Source organism: Lathamus discolor, chromosome 7 (assembly GCF_037157495.1).
Source record: "Lathamus discolor isolate bLatDis1 chromosome 7, bLatDis1.hap1, whole genome shotgun sequence".
NCBI lineage: Eukaryota > Metazoa > Chordata > Aves > Psittaciformes > Psittacidae > Lathamus > Lathamus discolor.
Genome location: NC_088890.1, coordinates 18,625,245 through 18,643,468, shown reverse-complemented (window position 1 = coordinate 18,643,468; position 18,224 = coordinate 18,625,245). Strand labels below are relative to the sequence as shown.

The 18,224-nt window shown below is 43.2% G+C and overlaps 1 protein-coding gene across 3 annotated transcripts in view; it reads left to right on the top strand.

Annotated features, from left to right (window-relative positions):
- CADPS (calcium dependent secretion activator) overlaps positions 1–18,224 on the top strand; it is a 210,575-nt gene that overhangs the window by 164,973 nt on the left and 27,378 nt on the right. For 2 of the 3 annotated variants that reach the window (XM_065687840.1, XM_065687842.1), the window contains exons 20-24: positions 2,702–2,848; positions 5,987–6,142; positions 8,936–9,083; positions 15,109–15,183; positions 16,241–16,324. In XM_065687840.1, the coding sequence (XP_065543912.1) occupies positions 2,702–2,848; positions 5,987–6,142; positions 8,936–9,083; positions 15,109–15,183; positions 16,241–16,324 (610 nt within the window). The remainder of the gene's footprint in view (positions 1–2,701; positions 2,849–5,986; positions 6,143–8,935; positions 9,084–15,108; positions 15,184–16,240; positions 16,325–18,224) is intronic. The other variant, XM_065687841.1, reaches the window with a different exon arrangement.

Genomic DNA, 18,224 nt, shown 5'->3' with positions numbered 1-18,224 from the left:
CCAAGAAAACAAGCAGTACAGCTCCACTGTGCATCTTGTATCAAATGTATTAGGATCCAGTCCTGAAGCTGAGTCGTCTTAAATCAGACAGCCCTCATCTTGTTGATGCAAATGCCCACATTCCCTGCCTGATGGCTGAGGTTATATTTAGCCATCTATATTAAATAGGCATGGCTGGCTTCTAGAAACAGTTTCTCATCTTGGACCTGTAGTTTTATGGTCTGAGCAACTGTAGGCTGGAACATTTGTTGATAATATTAATCATTTTTTACAGGTCTCACTGCAACTGTTAGTCAGATAATTAGAGCAGTTGAACCTGCAAAACTGTGCATGTCAATTCAGGAGAATATTTTTAAAATTAGTTACTGTATGTTAACATAATATACTCCATTATTTTGCTGTTTTGTTTTGTTTTAAGAGTACTAACTTATTCTTGCAACATATCCTTGCATCAGCAAAATAATGTGTTGTATAAAAGAAATATGTTTCCGTGTGAATATAGTATACTGTTTACTCTAGAAGTCATATTTTATTAATACAGTGTTTTTATTAATATAACACTGTCACTTCTTGAATTTTAATATTAAAACCAAAGGTCCTCTGATTTATGTATTTACCATCTGGCTAAGTTATTTAAGTTGCTTTTCCTTATACATTTATATGTTGTCCACCTCTCGCTATTTCTTTATTTATTCCATATCAGTATCTAACCACATGCACTGCCATTTCTAAAGATTTAACACTCTCTCAATCACTATGGAGTCTGTGTCTCATTCAATAATCATGTCATCTTAATAGCAGATACAGTATGAATGGAAACAATAGACAGCTTTGTTACGTTAGTAAATTCTCGTATCTGCTTACTGCCTAACAAAGAGAACAAGCAGATAACATGAAGCCAAATTTATTAAGAGTCATAGAAACAAAAGAAAACAAGAACAGACTTTTTTTTTTCCCACTAGAAAGAGACTTTGGATTGTGGATTTCTTCTCCAACAAGGATTTTTTATATAAGGATAAAGTCTATTCCCTAATACTTGCCACCAATGACAAACTGAGCTCTTGCAGAGATGTGGTTCAAACCTTCTGTTGCATTAGGAACCATTTATTAAGTATAGCCAGTTCAATTCCATTTCTTTGGGGTCTGACATATAAATTTTTCAATAAGAAATGGAGTTCAAAATATGACTCAAAGAAGTTGCTAAGATTTAAATATGCCTTAAAAGACATAGTGTGTAGTTTGGTAGTTTTTCAAAGAGTTCAGATAATGCTGCCTGTACAGTAACTAATGTAATCCAGGGAACTGAGAGAGATCTCTTAAGGTGACACATGCTGATGTGGTAACTGAGAGCAGGGAAGTTTGGCCGCTGAAGGTGTGCCCATCCAATTCAACAGAAAAGCTTTCAGCAGGTTCAGCAGTGCTGAGGCTGTAGTCCTGAAGTCCTGATTCCATTTTCTCTGAGCCCAAATAATCATCCAGTGAAAACGGTGCCAAAGTATCTGGGCTTGTTCCTCAAATGGGACTGTAAAACCATCTATGGATTGGGTACCACTGTGCCATACAGTGTTACTGGATTAAAGCAGAAACAAGAGATGCCTCTGAAACTGGCTTCTTTTCTGTGAGCTGGGGAACATGGGAGTTGGGTAGTTGAGTTCCGTTTTTTGCAGATTCCCAAATCCCACAGCATTTTTAGTTTGTCTGTAAAATATAACTATGATGAGATACCCATTAAGACAGAATTATACCAGTTTTAACATCTAGAGACCTAGCACACTTGTGGTGCTGTTATATGGCACGTTGTCTCAGGAGAAGATGGTGCATTAAATTAATGCACTAGCCCACTTTTGAAAGATAGAGATCTTTGCATAACAGTTGTGTGTCTGAAAGGATTTATTGAAGTCATGATGCCCTAGTGCACATGCTTCATAAATTAACCTTTGACTGTCGTAATCACCCCATGGTGATTCCAGCCAAGAAGCATTCACATGCTAGTCCTGGATTTCAGTGTACTTTATTCACAGCGCACATATGTAGAGCTGGGCAATCTGTGGTACCCATTTTCTCCCCACCCAGGAATGCAAAGGAGGATCAGGGCATGAGTCTTCACTGAGGAAGAACCTTGTGGTTCACTGTTTCATTGCTCCAGATTAGCCCATCTTTGTTATTTGTATACTATAAGATAAACAGAAGGGTTTTGGAGTGAAATCCTGACTCCATTGAATTTGGTGGCAAGAAAAACTCTTCTGGACTTCTACAGGGCTGGAATTTCAAACTCTCTAGTTATTATTTTGATTCCCAGTTCTTTAGTAGATCTCTTAGTTTAGCTCTTTCAGCGATCTAACTGAGATTCACTCCCTTACGAGAGATTTTTCCAAGGAAAGGCTGCTCTTTGAAGTGATATCAGGACTCAAAGGTGGAGTTATTTTCTATGGATGTTAGAGTACTCTCTTAATTTGGTCCTTTGTGATTCTTCTTTTCATTCTAATTTTTCTTTTTAAGGAACTTGCTTTTTATTGGCGACTGCCCACCCAGTACACTCGAGCTTCCATACTCATGCTTCTTTCTGAAATGTTTTGCTTTAGTTTTTTAACTGTCGTCATGCTGTGAACTTTGCAGATTTGTTTATGAGTGTCACATGCTTCTGCTACATCTGCATTGTCACTGTTATGGTATTTTTTCTTTCTGTCTGTTTCTTCCACAGGAGTTTAACAAGTAATCTACCCAATGTGAATCTACCAAATGTGAATCTCCCTAAAGTACCAAATCTACCAGTTAACATCCCGCTAGGCATCCCACAAATGCCTAGCTTTTCTGCACCGTCATGGATGGCTGCTATTTATGATTCTGAGTGTGTATTCAGTTCAAATTAGATCTCATTTAAATTTAAAGTAATCTTGGCATGGATATGTATTGTTTGTTTCTGTGCATTACATAGAACTTTATAGAGTGGTACAGTTAATTAGACGTTTTCTGAATGAGACACTCGTGAATTTCTGGCATGTGTATTTCAAAGGGGTTTTTTGTATAAAGCTTGAAATTTTGTCTTAGTCCCACCAAGAGTCTGAGCAAGTATCTTGCTTCACAAAATAGCTGTCAACAATGGGACATGGTGTGAACAACGTACAAACCACAGAACTTACAATGAATGAACTTACTTACGATTACATCATGTGTCTCAGCAACGAGTTTCATCCAAAAGAGAAGATGAACCGATTTCAATGCCAGTCAACCAATTTCTGTGGACCAGATGTAGATCTAAAAGTGAATGTTGTTTAATGCAATTTCCCAGATAATAATTTTTGTCTTGATTTTGATGAAACAGTTTAACAAAGAGAAACACCCTGCATTCATGTTGGGGGAGGCCCCCAAGAGCTATTACAGTTCCATAACCATCATTACAGCCTAAATAACACTGTGACCAGCTAAAGAAAGATATTTTCAATGTGATCTTTAGATTATGCCCTGGAAAATCAGTGTCAAAGCAGTTGATCTGTAGGAGCCTTGTGCTCTCTGCTCCCTGCTCCCTGTCTGAGTGTCCTGTGGTGCATGGGTGGATCTCAGAGGGGACATATTGCAAATCCTGAGCACATATTGGGCAAGTTCTCCTCTTATAATATATTTCCCTTACAAGTCCCAGCTACCAAAGCAGTGTGGAGGGTGATATACAGTGGGCTCAAACCAAATCTTGTCATTTGAGGTAGCTCATCTCCCAAGATGTCCTAGCAGAGGAACAATATCTCCTGGCAATTCCTAGAGTTATTTAGGGTTGGCATGAGATGGTCTCAGCCAGCACTACACAAACGTGTTGCTTTTTCCTCACCTACTCACTTCAAAGATAAAACAGAAGAAACTCCTCAAAATTACCCCTTTCACTGTTGCTGAAACACCCTCAATTACATCTACAACTGGAGTCCACCAAAATGCCTCTGCCATTAGCCTTGCACAGGCTGTATTGCAGAGCCGTGGTAACAAACCAAAGCAAAGCAAACACTGATGTATGATCTTTTAAATAGATTTTTAAAACCTTTTAAATATTAGCGTGGTCATTTATGTTTCAAAGCTGTACAACTCATATTCATGCTAAGATAGCTACATTAAAGGCTAGTTTAGGCAGTTGTCTGTAAAGAGTACTTGAAAGTTTTAATCTCTCTGTGCATGCTTTGTGGTATTGCCCTTGAAAAGATAAGAATCATGTCATGACAGAAAATTGGATAATCCCTCTGAAAAGGCTTGAGCATCAATGGTATATTGCAAGCTGCCTGCATGATTAAAGTAATTGCAGTGCTCACAAGCCAAATATTAACAGTGCTTCTTGGAAATGAATGTACTGTATTGTTTACTTGCATGGAGCCCTAATCAAAAGTGAGAAAAAGACCAAGAATAATACTTTTAAATTTTTGAAACCAAATGGATGTCATAATGTTGCTGTAAATACCAATTATTGTATTTGTACGTATTTAATTATTTAAAACATAAATTCATGCAGTTCCAAAACTGGGGTTAGGCTGTTAAAGCTTATTTATATCCAAGCACAGGTTTGAACTAGATGCAACTCAAAACTGACTGTAGATGAACACTTGAGACTGTGGCACAAACTGGTCCCCTGGTTAAAGGAAATGCCTGATTCTTTATCTTTTCATCTCCCTGGTTTCCTTCTACTCACCCTTCCCCTCCATCAAGGACATGTTACCTGTTGCTTAGTGTCAGCTACATTTCTCCTACAATGGAGGCAATTCGTCCTTTATCTCGTTAACTCTGATAGCAGAGGACCTCTCAGGACCCCTCTAGCATGTTGGGACTATGGTTCTCACCTCAGAGTAGCCTTGTATGCATTAGCTCCAGTCTCCTCTAGCATTAACTCAATGCAGCTGGCATCTGTCACAATAGAAACACCCTTCCTCATCTGTTTCTATAGATGATGTCAGCACAAGTGGTAATGCATGGTGTGTTAAATATCTTATAAATTACTGTGTTAGCATTAGTGGTATGCGAGGAGGGGGTTGAAACTCTTGAAGCTCCCTTGGTAATTGTTCTGGAAACAAAAAAAACAAGTGAGGGAGAAGGAAAGAGGGAGAGAAAAGGGTTATGGGTGCATAAATTTCTCTGTACAAACAGAGCACAATCTAGTTCTGTATTTTTATTCTATAAGTGGAGGTTTGAGATATAATTATACTGTGAAAAGAGACGGTGTAGCTACACACGGCAGGACCAAAGACTTCCATCTGGGCAGGGGTGTGGGTACCAGAATATATGCTTGGGAGAGAAAATCAGAGTTTTGTGACAGACCAAAGATGTTACAAAATAAATTAAAAAAAAATAATAATAGAAATTTGTTGTCTTATTAATGCCTTTGCAAGAGGCAGATCTGTGAAAAGGTGCAGCAGTCACTCCTGCCAAAACTCCTGGCTATGAGATGTGTAGTGCCCTTAGCTCAATTGACTTACCCTGATTTCTTTTCAGCTGTTCAAGAGATAAAGCGTGTCCTCGCTCACCACTTGTTAGCACTGTCCCTTACCTGGAAATGGGGCTCTCACTGAGAGGGGACAAGGCAAGCTCAAGATATAATTCAGAGGGGGGAGAATTGCATGAAACCCTGTATCTTAATAACTGCATACAGTCTAGTATGGCAGTTATTATTGACCAAGGATTTTCTACCAGTTTCTGGCCTTAACTCTTAATAATCACATACATTAATGTGGTTATTAACTAAGGCTGATTTTTACCATACACACGTTATTCCTGTTAAATATGTGTAACCCATAACTTTGTCTTACTCATCTGGTCTGGAAAGTTTTGTGGGTGATGACAGAAAGGTAGATTAGGCAACTGTATGGTAAAACTCAAAATCCTGATGGTGGAGATTACCAGCATTGTCATGTGTATAGAACTACTGTCCGCTCTACACTTGTTGCAGGAGTGGTCTCCACATCAGGTTACCAAAAGCCTGATGCCACTTATGACTTTTGTTCTCATTTTGCCCTGCCAGCAATGGATCAGGCACCTCAGAAGATCTGTTCTGGAAACTCGATGCCCTACAGACCTTCATTCGGGATTTGCACTGGCCTGAGGAGGAGTTTGGAAAACACTTAGAGCAACGCTTGAAGCTTATGGCGAGTGACATGATCGAGTCCTGCGTGAAAAGGTACGTGACCATGAGCAAAACCAGTCATGTTTCTCATAGGAGCTCACAGGATGCAGTTGTAGAATCGTAGAATCACAGAATGGTTTGCATTGGAAGGGCCCTTAATGCTCATCCAGTTCCAACACCCTGCCACGGGCAGGGACACTTTCCACTAGACCAGGTTACTCCAATCCCCCTCCAACCTGGCCTTGAACATTGCCAGGGATGGGGCATTTTCTGTCTTACTATCAATGGAGCTTCAGTTCAGCCACCATTTATTAGTGAACCCAGCTCACCTCTGCCCGGCACAGACGTGGTGGAAAACCACCCTACTGCTCTCAACTGTGAACTCTCCCAAGCACAAGCACTTCTCTGTTGAAACTCTGGAGAGTACATATTCACACTAAGGCAATAAATCACCCATTTTTTAAGCTTTATAGGTAGTTCCTTATTTTCAGTGCCACACATGATGTCAAGTCTTTGTAAATGCAGTTTGTTGTCAACAAGGTTAAGTGCTAAAGGCATAGTCCTAAATAAGATCCCAACAGCCACCTAAAAAACATAGATCCATGAAAAACCAACCACAGTAATTCATGTCCATTTGGCATCAGAGGTCGTGAGGCAGGAGGAAGAAATGAACTTTGCATTCCATTGTGCAGAAACTAATAGACAAAGAGACAAACCAAAGTTAAAACAAGTGCCAAATACAGCTGGTACATGCTAATATTAGCTGCGATGTGTGATGTGGCTGTTCCGTACCACAGTTGCCTGGCCCTTCTGCAAGTGTGAGCGCGGCATTTATTGTTCACATGTTCCTCACAGTCTGGATGTGCAATGTCACCATAGGAGAAAGCACGTTTGGTCCCCAGGATGTAGGCAGGAGACTTGCCTGCCAAAGCCAGACATCCCAAGGCTTGCTTTTTCCCCCTTCTGGAGTAAACCCCATTGCATTTTAAGTGCAGTAAGATAGTCATGACATCTTTGACATCGAGCAAATCCCCCTTTATTGCAGCAACTTATCTTTAATCCTTTGGCTGGCACAAAAGCTGCACTTCAGTTGTCTCTTTGGTTGTCAGACCATCGTTTAGGAGCAAACCTAGTGCTGGAGCTCTGCTCTGCCCCTGGCACCACCAGCAAAACACTTACTTTATCTTTCTTTTTTTAACTGGGAGCTAAGTCACCTTCTAGCTGTGATGATCTATAGAAATGGGACCGGGATAGCTCAGCTGAGATAACTGGGAAAAACAAGCAAGTTTCCAGGTACATCCGAAGAAGGGCTTTTGTGCCTGAAATCTGGTTGGTTTTTTTTCCCAACTGCTTCAACCTTTCTACAAATATGTTGCCCCTCTGTAAAAACCTGGCCCAGCTTGTAGTGGTATGACTATATATAATGGTTCTGAGCATAAGTAAGTAGGAACATGCTCATCTCTGCGAGGAGATGGAAAATCCCAGTCACTTTGGGTCCTTTCAGTAATTATCAAGATTCTAGTCCCCGAGTCCAGGCTAAATCTGGCACTGGTAATTAAATCAGTTCAAATGCCACTGCTGATGTAAACCAATATGCTGCCTTCCCTATTTATATCACCTGCAAACAGGGCCTGGCTAAGGTTTCTTTAGCAATTTCAGTTTGACACAACATTTTTCTGCACGTCTGTCTCTGAACTGTTGAATACCATGGAGGAGCCACTCTGCCTTCCGCGCTTGGCTGTATTTTGGTGCTGTCAGGAAAGCAGCCCTTGCAAGGAAGGTCTGTTTTGCTAATAAATCCAGGCAGAAGGACCTATGTACCAGCTCAGATCTGATCCCAAGAATGGGAGTTTTACATTTGTAAATGAGTTTTCATTTGCATAACCCTTGGGGGATCGTTCAAGATCAGAGTTATTCCTGAGCTGCAGCTGATATTATTTGTTATTTCTAAACTGAAGCTCCTATGTTAATTCGTTGGCAGATTCTGTCTGACGTGATAATTGTTCTGTGTTAGGCTAGGTTAGTGAAGTACCTCTGGAATCTGTAGAGGGGCTCCGAAGAAAGGCAAGGCAATGCCCGCTGTACTACAAAGTATTCCACATGTTAGAGTCACAAATGCTTTGGTATTTTAAAATATGACATGGGGTTAAGTTCTGTATTCTTTGGCCTGACAAAGCTCTTGGTGTAACATGGGTTGTGGCTGCCAGGGATGTCAAATTTGAGCTCAGTGGAACCTCAGGAGAGCAGTGAGGTGCGGGCTGGTGCGATGCCTGTGTTCATACCTGGGTGCCTGCGCCTTTGCACATTTTGCAGCCATATGCTGGTGAGTTTGATCAGGGGAATCACTTCCATGAACTTATGAGACAATTAGGAACTTTCAGCCAGCAACTACAATCATGTAGACCTAAAAATGCTATGATTTCAGTTAAGTGATGAATGAGTTTCTGTTACTTGTAGTTGATATAATGGGGCAATCGCAGCTTCCTTTAACGTGTCAGGCTTGCTGTTTATCTGTGGTTATAAATCAGCCAATGCAACCAAGTTATAGGTGTACATTGGCGGTGCTGTTTGTAACATCGTCACACTGTTTATCAAGCAGAGAAAGTCATAGTTACCCTGAAACCGTTGCACATTTTATCAATGGGGTGTATTCTGGAGAGTGGGTTTCTTTTTAAACTAGAAAATCCTTTTTGCTAAAGCATGTTTGTAATAATTGCACTGTAGCTCTCCCAATAGCATTCAGCTTCCTGGTTTCTCAAACTCTTCTCAGTATTGTTTCACATTATTCTTACTAGCTTCAGTATGTTTAAAAGCAACTGAAATGTCTTCTTCCACTTTCCTTAACAGAACCAGGATTGCATTTGAAGTAAAGCTGCAGAAAACCAGCCGATCAACAGATTTCCGAGTCCCTCAATCAATATGCACCATGTTTAATGTCATGGTGGATGCCAAAGCTCAGTCAACAAAGCTTTGCAGTATGGAAATGGGCCAAGAGGTAAAAATACAGGTTCTTTCTTTCACAGCTTTTAAAGGCAATACCATGAAATTCCTATCTCCTGTTGTGCTGGTTTCAGAGCTGTTATATCAGTTGTGGATTTGGCCTTCCATATAGAGTGTGCAAATGAAGATGCAGGGGGTTGCTCTCAAATAAATCTAATGAATATAAACACTCAGAATCCCCATCACTTAGGAATGGCTTTTTTGAAGTACTGTGGTATCCATAAGGTATCTCTTAAGGTTATTTGATGCATGATGACCATATAGATTGAGTCATTAACCACACCTTTGGAGCCAGGTATCAGCACTTTCTGTATATGTCTATTTTCTGTAGGCAAACATAAGGAAAACAGAAGTGCCAGGTTGTTGCTGTGATGCTTGTAATGAAAAAAACAAACCCGACACAACACCAAAATAGATAAGTTCCAGGAGTAGACTGAAATTCCAACTGCTCTGACTTCCTGGAGTATTGGCTCTAATCAGCACGCTTGATGATCCCAGATTTCCAGGTTCTTCATGACTCAAGTTTCCAAACAAGAAACCTGTTTGAATTAGGTGCTGATAATTTTTGTCTTCTGCAGCCATAGTTGCAGATTGAAGTTTCTGTGAATTGATCTATGAATTAGAAAAATGTGGTAAATCGGGCTAGATTAAATGCATCGTAATGGTAACTCTGCTGCAGTGGCTTCGAGCCAAATTAAATATTCATATATCAGTCTAGAATAAATTGACAAATACTGTGTGGCTCTCCCATCCTGCTGCTTGTCAGCACTTCCTGGATAAGCCCTTTCGCTAAACTTCCCTTTTTCAGATTTGGCACTGAATCATTGTAAGTTGTTTTGGGGTTGGGTTTTTTTTTTGTTGTTTACCTCTCCCTGCTGCTCTGAGAGGACTTGCTCCAAAGACCACTGGGTGCAGCAGGGATCCTCGCTCTGGTGTCAGTGGTGTTTGGATCACATTCAGCTGTTCTTCTTATTTTTCTTGTACATGCTTCAATTACAGCATTTAATTTTTGACAGTCACCTTGCAGGAGAGGTTTCATACTGCCCGTCATCAGGTTCTTCCCTGTCCTCGAAGGGTGCTCAGGCAGACCTTGAACGGGCTTTTCTTGTTCAAGCCTAGACATGAACTTCTCTGCCATTTTCTGTTATGCATTCATACCCATTTTATCTCCCCAAATCCCTCAACCTACAAATGCTGCAGCATCTGCCCCAGCTGTCCCCATCAGCCAGGAAGGGTTATGGTTGTGATGCTCTCCACTGCAAACCAGGATCAAACCCTTGTGCATTATACTAGTGCAGTCCCTGGGGACAGAGACATTTTGGAGGTCAAGCAGACTCTGATAACATGACAGAGCAAGCTCATTGCATTCATAAAAGTACCAGGTTAAGTATTCAGATGGCATGAAACCATCAGCTGTGTCTGGATGTAGTGTGACCAGGCACTCACTGCATCTTCCCATGCTGATTTGTGATGCTTTGTGCTTGCTGGTTTCCTCCAAATTTTGAGCACATCAGTCATAATGCATATTTGGCCTGAGTCAAACTGCAAGTGAGAGGGGACCAGGCAGCAGTGAGGTTGTTTCTCAGCTGTTCTCAGCTGCAGCAGGGATTAGCTCTGTAAATCTGCCTGTGCCGCTTCAAGAAGGTGTTTGGTACAGCAGTTTGGAGACAGCGTAACTCCTGCGGCAAGCAGCAGTTGCTGGGGCACGAGGTTTTTAACAGGTAGCTGAACTAATAGACCTGTAAAGCAGGTGTAAATTATTGGTGCATAAGTTACCATTTAGGGCTGCAGCATTTTATACACCCTCCCTTTTTCTTTTCTTTCTTTTAATGAGTGTTACTACCACCCCCTCCATTCGCTTGTGCCTCTCCGTATTTTGGCTACCTCCATCTCCTCTTCTTAAAGCTAAGCCTATGTGCTGAGATGGTCATACTCAGATGGGGGTTAAGAGTTAAGATGTAGGGGTACTCAGACAGGGGTTAAGAGTTAAGATACAGATCTGTTGTTGGGAGGGGAAAACAAACTGTCACCTTGCCTCTTCCAGTTCTGATGAGTCAGACAGGAGAGGGATGAAAAACCAGGTTTGGAGCTTGCGTATTCCTCTGTAATTTGGGAGCTGTGCCTGTGCATTGTTGAGTCCCTTTCCCCCCGTCTAGTCACTGGGGAGGGGTGGACAGACACAACCTGCTGACAGGACACTCTGTGAGTACCGCTGCTGGCAAGTGGCCCTCAGAAACATGGTCCCTTTGCAGACAGTTCAAAAGCAGCATAAAGGGCTCAGTGCCCACTGTGGTGTTCAGGCTGAGGAGTCTGCCCAGACCCACTGGAGAACAGTTTTGTTAGAAACAAACCCCTGATTTTTCTGACAGTTCAAGCTCTCCATGGGCAGAGACTCTCTCAACACATTATTTGACCTCTCTCCTGTGGTTTCCCTCCCATCCCAATGTCCTTCCCTTTCAGACTACCTTCAGTTGCATTCACTTTAACAGATACTTGAATGCATTTTGCGAGCATTACCCTGTGAAACAAACACCCATCATTTCATTTCCATTTCCTTGTCTCTAAAGGCAGCTGTTAAAACATTTGGTAAACATACTTTACCATCTTAAATATTTATTTTTCCTCTGAATTTTTAATACATCTAAGGGGATAAATGTATGTATTAAATGTTTCTCAGTTGGTCTAGTATGTTTCTATTTAATATCTAAGGTCAGATGGTCCTTAGAGAAATACAACGTACACACAATCTGTTACATGACAAGGCAAGATACTCATCACATAAAGTCAACTTGAATCATTGTAGTGCGCTGATTACGGATTGTAATAATTGAGCTAATAGAAAGCTGCGATGAACTCTATCGAAAGCGGGGGCTGCGCTGGGTAAAGTAAACCAGATATGTGATCTTTAACCTCGAGCGTTTCCATAGGAAATGTAGAAGGAGCTGTTAGAAATGCTGGTTTATGAGCCAGGCGCCTGTGAAAGCAGCACCAGGCACTTATTTTCCAAACCGCCGCCTTCTCCAACCCCATCCTGGCTCAGTCTCATCTTCCCGAGGTGGAAATGGAGCTGCAGCACGAGTAGCACAGGGTGCACATCACTGTGGCTGCCCAGAGCAGGACCCACAGCCTTACGGGTCCCATTCTGCATGGTCCTGGCCCCCCACCAGGTCTGTGCAGGCCCCAGGGATGGCAGCTGCGATGGGAATGAGCGATCAGAGTCCTTGGTGTGTACACAGGGTCCTCTCCTGCTCTCAGAGCTGCGATTTTATTCCACCAGGGCTCTTACTTGCTTTTTAAACAAGGTTTGAATTGAAAACGCGTCAGTGGGTACATTTCACAGTGTATTGTTTTGCATGCAGCTGGCCATTTTTGAGTTAAAAGTCATGACTTACCCGATGAAATCAGTTAGCTAAATCCTTATGCACACACAGAAAATCTAGTTGCAGAAGGAAAATGTCATGGGGAAGACATCCCCAACATATGCACAACCCTTTCTTCAGCTCCCTTAGGAGGTTCTGGCTGTGTATGCCAAGGACATCAGCAGCTCCTGCGTGTACCCAGCTGTTACAGGTCCCTGTCACCCTGCAGCTACATCTCCAGCTATGCTGGGAATGGCCAGGTCAATCCCAGGAGCTGACAAGAGCTAACTCTGTGTTAGTTAATCTGTTAGTTAACAGATTCATCATAACTGTGATCCTATAAGGGATTCATATATATCTTGACCTGCAAAGCAGGCCATGGAAATGGGAACTGCAAATGCTAATATTGCTTGTTCATGTATGTTTGTACCTCGGGGCGGACTCAGTGGATCACAGCCTGTGGTGTGGCAGTGCCAGCCTGTCCTCCCTCATAGGTGATGCTGTGCGTGTACCCAGCCAGGACTTTGCCTGAGATGTGCCTCACCATGTAACCCCTGCAGCAGGGCTCACCCCTCAGGTGCATCCGTCCTGGTGAAGGATGTGCAGTTGCCCCGATGCTGAACCTGCCTGTTGACAGCCTTCCTCTCTGGAGCGAAATAAAACCATAAGAGACTGTCAGCAGTTAGGTACAGTCGAGTCCGTGCAGGCTTTACTGCCTGCAAATACTACAGGTAACAATCTCTGGTGTTTCAGTGAAAGGAGGTTTTGATCATGTTTCATTTTCCATTGCTTATTGTTTCTATGCATGATGCAGTTGTTCTCATGCATCTCTTTATTTAAAAGATTTTGGTTTATTTATAGTTTCTCTTCATATGTTCTTTTTCCTGTCTTTTGCCCTTTCCTCTTTATTTCTGTTCCAAATCACCTGAAAAGTTTGCTAAAGAGTGGGTAAGTGTGTCCGACTTTTCTTTTGTCCAAATTCCTTTATTAATGTTAATGTCATAGGAAAAAAAAACCCAAAGTGTAGAGCAGTTCAGAGATTACCATCAGACACTGACACCAACATCTAGCATTTGTAAAGCCCTCGCAGTCTTCCTTCCCAAAGTCTGATTAGTATTTAAAGCAGATTTGTCTCTTTCAATGTGATTTGATGTTAACATTTTAAAACAATATTAATGCCAAGTGGTAATGAATATAGTGACTAGCACCAGTGCTTGAAATGTTTGACTGAAAAATCAAATGTTTTGTGTTGGAAAGCAGTCATAATCAGTATTTTCTCAGTCCATTGAAAATAAGAATATACTGTATGTTTTCACTAATTAAATCTTGTATTGGAAACAGGTCTTTTCTAAATTAGTAGGAGACTGTATTTTAGTACCTATTCTAACCATATTGCAGCTGATTGCATCAGAGCTCCCAAGCTAAGCAAGGTTTGGCATGTGCAGAAATTGGGTTGAAGATGCAGAAACACTGACGCTGCAGGCACTGGTGTAGGTCAGCCGGTCCTGAGCTGGTGCCATGGGATCTGCTGACACCCAGGGCTCAGGGCTGCACTGTGTGATGGCTTTTGCACAAGACAAAAAGGCTCATCTTGGTTTGTTGGGTGTTTCTTAGATCTATCTTATAGTCACTGAGCAAAGCATTTAAATGAGTGCTTAATTTGAGCCATGTGCTTGCTGAGCCCAGTGTGCAACACAGGTTCAACTGCTCTGCTGCAGTAGATGGAAAGAGTGTAACGTCATTCCTGGGGGTTTAACACACTGCAAGCTCTCCTGGTGCAGCAAATCACAGAATGGTTTGTGTTGGAAGGGACCGTAAAGCTCATCCAGTTCCAACCGCTGCCACAGGCAGGGACACCTTCCCCTAGACCAGGCTGCGCCAAGCCCTGTCCAACCTGGCCTTGAACACTGCCAGGGATGGGGCAGCCACAGCTTCTCTGGGCACCCTGTGCCAGTGCCTCAGTACCCTCCTAGTGAGTAATTTCTTCCTTAGATCTAGTGTAAATGCAGGTTTTTCCAGTTTAAAGCCGTTCCCCCTTGTCCTATCACTACCTGCCCTTATCCAAAGCCCCTCTCCAGGTTTCCTGTAGCCCCTTTAAGCACTGGGAGCTGCTCTAAGGTCTCCCTGGAGCCTTTTCTTCTCCAGGCTGAACAACCCCAGCTCTCTCAGCCTATCTTCTTGTCCTCCCCACCCCCCTTCCAACGGCTGTGTGGTTTGTGGTGCCCTAGGCAAGCGCTGCCCGTTCCCCTCCAGCAGCATGCATATCTCATTGTGATCTGTGTGCCAAATGAGCAGGATAATGCCCACAGAACTGAAGCAAAAGGATTTCAGGGTCTCTAGGAGCACTGGGTGCCGGTGCTCACAGGGATGCTAAAGCTTCCCCTGCAACATCTGCATGTGGCTCCCGGAGCTGCAGGCACGCAGAAGAGGGCAGGGTTTGCCCATGCTTCACAACCTGATGTTAGATTCTCCTGAATTCAGGGTCTCACCAATGACTGTAAGTAATCACTGGTCGCCATAGTGGAGCCCAAGGTAATAAGCTGTGTAATTCTTCAGGTTGTTACTGCATATTGTGGTTTACCAAGGGAAGAGTCTGACAACTGTAGAGCTCTTGCTTGTGATCAATGCTAATATTCCCCCCCCCCTTTTATTTTTCTTCAGCACCAGTACCATTCAAAAATAGATGAACTAATTGAGGAAACCGTCAAAGAAATGATAACACTCCTAGTGGCAAAGGTAACCTTCAGCTTCAGGTGAAGTGATTCACTGTTAACATTGCATTTTTAATATGTGCGTTTCCATTAAAATGTGACACATTAAGATGTTGAATTGGCTTCTTGTTTCTCACAGCCAGAATCATACATCTCCCAGTCCTTTCATGGTGACTCTTTGATGATTAGGAACTGTGTGAGATGTAATATGCTGCTAGCAGGATTGCCATACTGGGCCAGAAGTGGTTTTAAGGCATGGGTGTTAAGTTAATGCAGGGGTAACACCCCATGGTCACCATTGCCCCATGGTACTGAGGGGCAGCTGCAGTCAGAGGGTGGCACTGCTTATTGCTGCTGCAGAGATGATGGGGTGGCGCAGGGAAGCGGTCACCGCTCCTACGCATAAGGTTGTGTGGACAAAATAACTCATCTTGTGCAAGATCACCATATGTTCTTCTAAGAAGTTAATTTAAAGGTGACAGTAGTGGGAAATACATTCCAAAATGTCAGGTTTAATTGTTTGGAAATTGTTTTTCATCAGAGTCGTCTCCTCAAGCTCAGCTGCCAGCATTTCCCTTGGTTTGTTGTGTAGGTCTGGTGTGCTGTGCTAGCACAGAGAGCAATTGGTACGTAGGGAGAAAGATGGTGGGGTGTTTTTTCCTCTACTTTCAAACTTTCTAAGAACAAGTCATCCCTATTATACAGTGGAGACCTTTAAACATAATCCATCAACATATGCCAGTTCAATTCTTCTGCAAGAATACCCAGCTAGCTGCGTGCTTGACACTGCGTACTGGGAGCAGGAACCACCAGCTTCCCCATCCGGAGAGGCTGTGCTGTCTTCCCACCTCCTGTCCCAACATCACCCATGACACCGAGGGATGATACCCACCTAGCAAGAGGTGGACCACGTAGCACACAAAAGGCAATGCTTCTTTCTCCACAGGCCCCAGCCCATGGTGCCTGGGGACAGGTTGTTGGTTCCTTTGGCAATGCTCAGAGCTCTGTTGGTGTCTTTGATGCTGATTTTTACACCCTTGTTCGATGATTAAAAATAATTGCAGTATTTTTTGTCTTCGTAGTTTGTCACCATTTTGGAAGGAGTCTTGGCCAAACTGTCTAGATACGATGAAGGAACTTTATTTTCTTCTTTCCTGTCATTTACTGTAAGTACAGACTATAGTTTCCTTTCTTCTTTAACTCTGAGTTGTATTCTCCTGCTCTCCCAGGGCTAGATCAGCGATGTTATAATTCTGCCGTTGTGTGATGTTTCAATACTGTAACCCCCACATGAACAGACAAACAACCTGTAGGTATACAATATAGAAACACCCAAGGTGCACAGGCCATTGTACTGTAGCACAGAGTAAAGCCATCTCCAGTCATCATTTGGGTTGGTGGAGCTTATGCTGTTGAAGCTGTGTATGAAAATGAAAGCAAATCATTGCACTGTACGTGTGATTTCCCTAACTAAAGTTGCTTCATTGCCATTTTTGCATGATGAGTATGTTCCTCTTAGTCTTCTGGACGTAACAGTGACCGTCTTAAGTAGTGAACAAAATAAGGGAGATCTAGGGAGTGCCTTTGTGTTTCTAAAAGAGAACAAGGTAGGGGAAATGCTATGAGATTATGCAGCTCAAGGTGCCTGTATAATGCCACACTCCTCCCTAACATGGCAGAATTTGTCACATTGCTTACTTCCCAGAAATGTTCAGGACAAAAACAATATCCATGCAAAATTGGCCTCAGTATCCAGCAAGGGTTAAGCAGTCTGAGCTATATTCCAGAGAAGTGTTGTGACAGCTTCTTAGGACAAATGCATAGCAGCTGATTTCCAAAGGTCTGAAAACGCATGCCAGGAAGTTCACACGAGTGATTCTTTGCAAGCGTGGCAGAAGGCTTTCAAAGTCTCATTCAGGAGTTGTCTTAGCTACTTGCAGTTGTCTGTTACTTGCTACTCTTGGGCCCTTTTTGCTGAGTTTGAGGCAGTTTTGTAGGATCTGTTTGGAAATGGGGTTGGATGTAGGAAGGCTTACCAAGAGAGGCAAGAAATTCTGCTCATGGGCAGCTATGTGCATGCAGTTTATTTAATCCACCACAGGGTTCAAGCTAAGCATCCTGACATTCCGGGTGTGCTGGAGGCACTTTGTTCTTCAGAGAAGGAGGGAAAGGGAGGGTGTCCCTCTCACTGCCCAGTGGTGCAGCTCTTCTCCCAGGACAGCCCCCATGTGATTACAGCCCCAGGGCTCTGCTCATCCCTGCTTGGGGGAGTTCAGGTGATGCCTTGGGGTGGAACCTTCTCTCATTCTAGTGCTGTGGAGAGTTAGGACATGCTCGCGTGCCAGCAGCAGCAGAGGATGTGGAGGCGGCAGCTTTCCAGGCATCGGAAGTACCAGCATCAGCCTGAGTAGACAGTGTAATGTGCAGCCCTTCCTTCCCCGTGAATCCAAGCTGTTCCTTGTTTGATGCTGTGCTGCTCCCACCACATCCTACTGTTTACGCTGCCAAGTGCTGCTCCCTTCGATTGCTGAGCAAAGACCCTGGCTGCTCTTGGGCCCTGGATGCCCAGTCATGAAAAGGTAATATGTAGGTGCACGGGGTTCTGCTGCTCCTCGGACATTGACCGTTAACAGCCCCAGCAGCAGCAAAACGGTTTGTCCTGCTCCAACAGCCCCACAGCCTTTGAGCCTATCCCTGTAGCTTCAGTTCCCTGGGAAGGGATGTGCTTCAGCATCCAAGTAGTTACTGTGCACGGTGTATGCGTGTCTCCAGGAAGGTGCTGAGCCCTCATGCCCAGCAGGGAGGCTGGGCATGCTGCAAAAAAACAGGATTGCTCCTTTCCAGGCAAAGGACATCTCTCGCTTTGCCCAGCTTGTTCGCTGGGAACCACTGGGCAGCACCAGAGGCACAAGAGGAAGCTGAGGACCAGCCTTTGGTACTGGGCTTAGATAGTCTTCCTTCCCTGCAGTAGTAATGTGATTTGCTGTGTTTAGTCTTTGCAGTGATAAATAGAGAAACTCTCTCTTGTTACAGCATGCTTGCACCACCTCCCACGTTTTCCCTGTC